At 55.7% G+C, this 3,198-nt stretch overlaps 1 protein-coding gene across 1 annotated transcript; it reads right to left on the reverse strand.

Annotated features, from left to right (window-relative positions):
• Nucleotides 1-798: 798 nt before the first annotated feature.
• Nucleotides 799-2,918, reverse strand: LOC311621310 (mastin-like; the record flags this gene model as incomplete). The annotated part of the gene is made up of 5 exons (XM_084881247.1): nt 799-963; nt 1,048-1,184; nt 1,997-2,268; nt 2,495-2,675; nt 2,858-2,918. The coding sequence occupies 5 exons, from the start codon at nt 2,916-2,918 to the stop codon at nt 799-801; spliced, it is 816 nt and encodes a 271-aa protein (XP_084737373.1).
• Nucleotides 2,919-3,198: the final 280 nt, after the last annotated feature.

Below are 3,198 nucleotides of genomic sequence, written 5' to 3' on the forward strand. Positions count from 1 at the left end.
GAGGGCAGAGGCAGGGAAGCAGGAATGGGTTTTTTTTCTGGCACCTGCAGGTTCTCCAGGCTCAGGAGAAGCTCAGAATGGGAGACTAGGTTCTGCATACAAATGGGACCGGACTTTAATTAGTCAAAGGAGATGATTGAATTGGAAAATGAGGATTTGGTGGCCGCCAGGTCAGGCAGAGCAGTGGTGACCATGGAAAACTATATTTCCTTTTTGTTTGCTGCCAAGTCCAAGCCCTTCAAAGCATCCATTCCACACTGACCAGGATGGAAGGAGGAAGAGGGAAGGTGTTGGCGGTTCTGGGAGCCGCCCTAATGGCTGTGGTCTCCAGCCCCAGGCAGAACACTCCTCCTCCTCCCCAGCCAAGAGAGTCCACCCATGTGTCCCTCTTCCACGCTGCAGCCATACTTGCCCATCCCCACTTGGTCCACCTTCCAGAGCCTGGTTCCCCACCAGGACGCACCACCCATGGCACCCTGGCCCCTCCCAAAGGTAACTACACTCAGGCCAGAGCAGTTTTTCATGCAGTTTAATGAGCTACAGAGGGTGGGGAGGAGGCAGGAGGCCTGCAGTGCCCCGCCTTACCTCAGACTACACCCCTCCACTCCTTTTTGCTTGTCAGGGGGGAGACAGACTGATGGAGATGGCAGAGGCTGGAGGATCTAAGAGGGACTGGTGGTGGAGGAGGGTGCTAGGTGCAGTGAAGAGCTGGCATTGGGAGGGAGCAGTGAGGTCCTCAGACACCATGGAGAGCCTGTCTTCATCTCACATGGGCAGCATCCTTGCCGGACTCCGGGCTCAAGGAGAGGAGGGAATATGACGGCGGATCCAAGGCAAGTAGGATGTCACTCGGGCATAGACTCCAGGAAAGTCGGAAAGACCACACTTTTTCCCCCAACTCACCACCCCTACTTGGACCCAAGTGTTCCTCCATTTACAGACCAGGGGGCCCCCAGAGTCGCCCTGTGAATAGAGGAGAAAAGCAGTCAATACTCAGGGTCCCTGCAGGCAGGAGCAGTGAAGAAGGCCACAGTCTGGGTGTCTCACCTTGCAGGAGTCCCTGCCCGGGCTCCCTGCACACAGCATGTCGTCCTTGATATCCTTGCCATATTGCTGCCTACAGATCTCATCCGCCATGATGGGGACCTCCACTTCCTGCAGATTGTAGGGCTTTGGCAGCGGCTCTGTGAGAAGAAGCCCAGTGAGCCTGCTGTCCTGAGAAGGCAGCCAATCAGAGGCCTCGGGTTCTAGAACATCACACTGAGCCTCAGCGCCCCCAAAGGGACACTGGGAGTCACCCAAAACCCCTGCTCTCTGGGTTCATTCTAGGCCAGTGGGATGATAATCTCTAGGCTGACACTGGGGGCAACAAGATCCAAAAAGGAACAGATATATATATTTTTTATCCACAAACAATTTTATCGGGAAAAATCAGAGCAAGTACTTTCCCCCGAGAAAAGCAGAGTGAGTGGCCCTCCTGTCAGATTTCACTTTGTCCATTTCACAGTGAATCCTGGAGCAGGTCACGGGAGTTCTCTCTCCTCCTCTCCATCTCACTGGGAAGACTCAGGGAGAATGGGACTCCGGAAGCGTGCACACAGGCCTGGTGCAAAGTGAGAGAAAGAAATGCCCATGTTCTCAGTGGTTAGAGCACTGGCCCAAAGAGTCCCAGTTCTGATTCTTGGTCAAGGACAAGGTCCTGGGTTGAGGGTTCAATTTCCAGCCCCCGTCGGGGAGGCAACTAATAGATATGTGTCTCATATTGATATTTCTCTCTCCCGCTACCTTCCTCTCTCTCTAAAAATCAATGGAAAACTATCTCATGTCCATGCCTCATTCATGCTACTTTGGTCCCTGCTCCAGAACAGACTCCTCTGGAGCTGTGTGCCTCCTGCACCCAAGGGAGACCCCTGAGGGACCCCAGCTGAGGCCTCATCGGTAAAGCCTGGCCCGCCCCAATGCATCACCCTCCTGTCATCCTGGTTCTGGTTCTTACCTTCATAATGAATGTTGCCCCAGCCAGTCACCCAGCACCGTGTGCCTGGGGGGAATGCGGAGGAGGCTGGCGGGAGGCTGATCCACTTGACGAGGTTAGATGGTCGCATGGAGGCCTTCAGTTTGAGAAGTGCCATGTCTGCCCCACCTTTTGCTCCCTTTCCACGCCTGTACTCCGGGTGGCGGATGATCCTAGCCACCTGCACACTGTCACTGAATGAGGGTCTCACTCGTCCTAGTTGGACCTTAAAGTGCTGAGGTTTGGGTTTTGTCCTGGGGACAGAGGCCAAAGGCTTCTGAGGTGCTGTGGCAGGAAGTGGCCCAGCCCCTTAGAGCCCAGAGACCTCCCCTCTGTGGTGGGCAAGGGGAGCTCCAGGAAGCTGAATTCTGGTGGGGGGTCTGCACCAACTCAGCCCAAGATCTGCCCACAACACACATCACATGCCTCCCAATATTGTCCCCCACTCCCATCCCGGGTGCTGTCAGAGGAGGGACTTACTCTTTAATGCAGTGTGCAGCGGTCAGCACCCATTGGCGGTGGATGAGGGAGCCCCCACATTTGAAACTCCACTTGCACTCTTCTGTATCAAGGACCCACAGGCCCACCTGCCACGGCCACTTCTCCAAGGAAGCATTATGCCCTCCCACGATGCCCACCAGCTCAGTCCCTGGGCTGGGATCTGGGAAAGCAGAGGAGGAGCCATCAGGGACCCAAACACCCCTGCCCGGCACTCAGCATGGCCCTATACTGAGTCCCTACCAAAGCCATCCTCAGAGGGGATCTCCACCCATCCCAGGGGAGGCCTCTGAGAGGTAAGTGTGAGGGGTTCAGAGACAAGCCAGGTCTGGGGTCAGCACTCGCCTGAGGTCACAGGTATGGAGCCCTCCAGACAGGGTAGAGTTAGGAGCATTAGCCACAGCATCTGCAGGGGGAGGCAGGAGGAAAACGGGAGAGCCAGTGAGGAGATCTGGGGCAGGGACCTGGGAATGGAGAGGATGTGGCTTTGAGCAGCGTCCTCACCATGTCAGGCCTCTTTGCCTTCTATTGCTGGACCCCTCTGAGGGCCTTTATGCTCTTGCCCAGACTGCCCCAAAGGGAAGCCAATCTCTTTTGGGGTGGGGCATAGGAGAAGTCGGGGCTTATCCCTTCAGTGGGATCAGCGATGACCAGTAGATCAGCTATCAGACAGGAAATATGTGGGG

The sequence above is a fragment of the Pipistrellus hanaki genome (assembly GCF_964339955.1).
Source record: "Pipistrellus hanaki genome assembly, chromosome: 4".
NCBI lineage: Eukaryota > Metazoa > Chordata > Mammalia > Chiroptera > Vespertilionidae > Pipistrellus > Pipistrellus hanaki.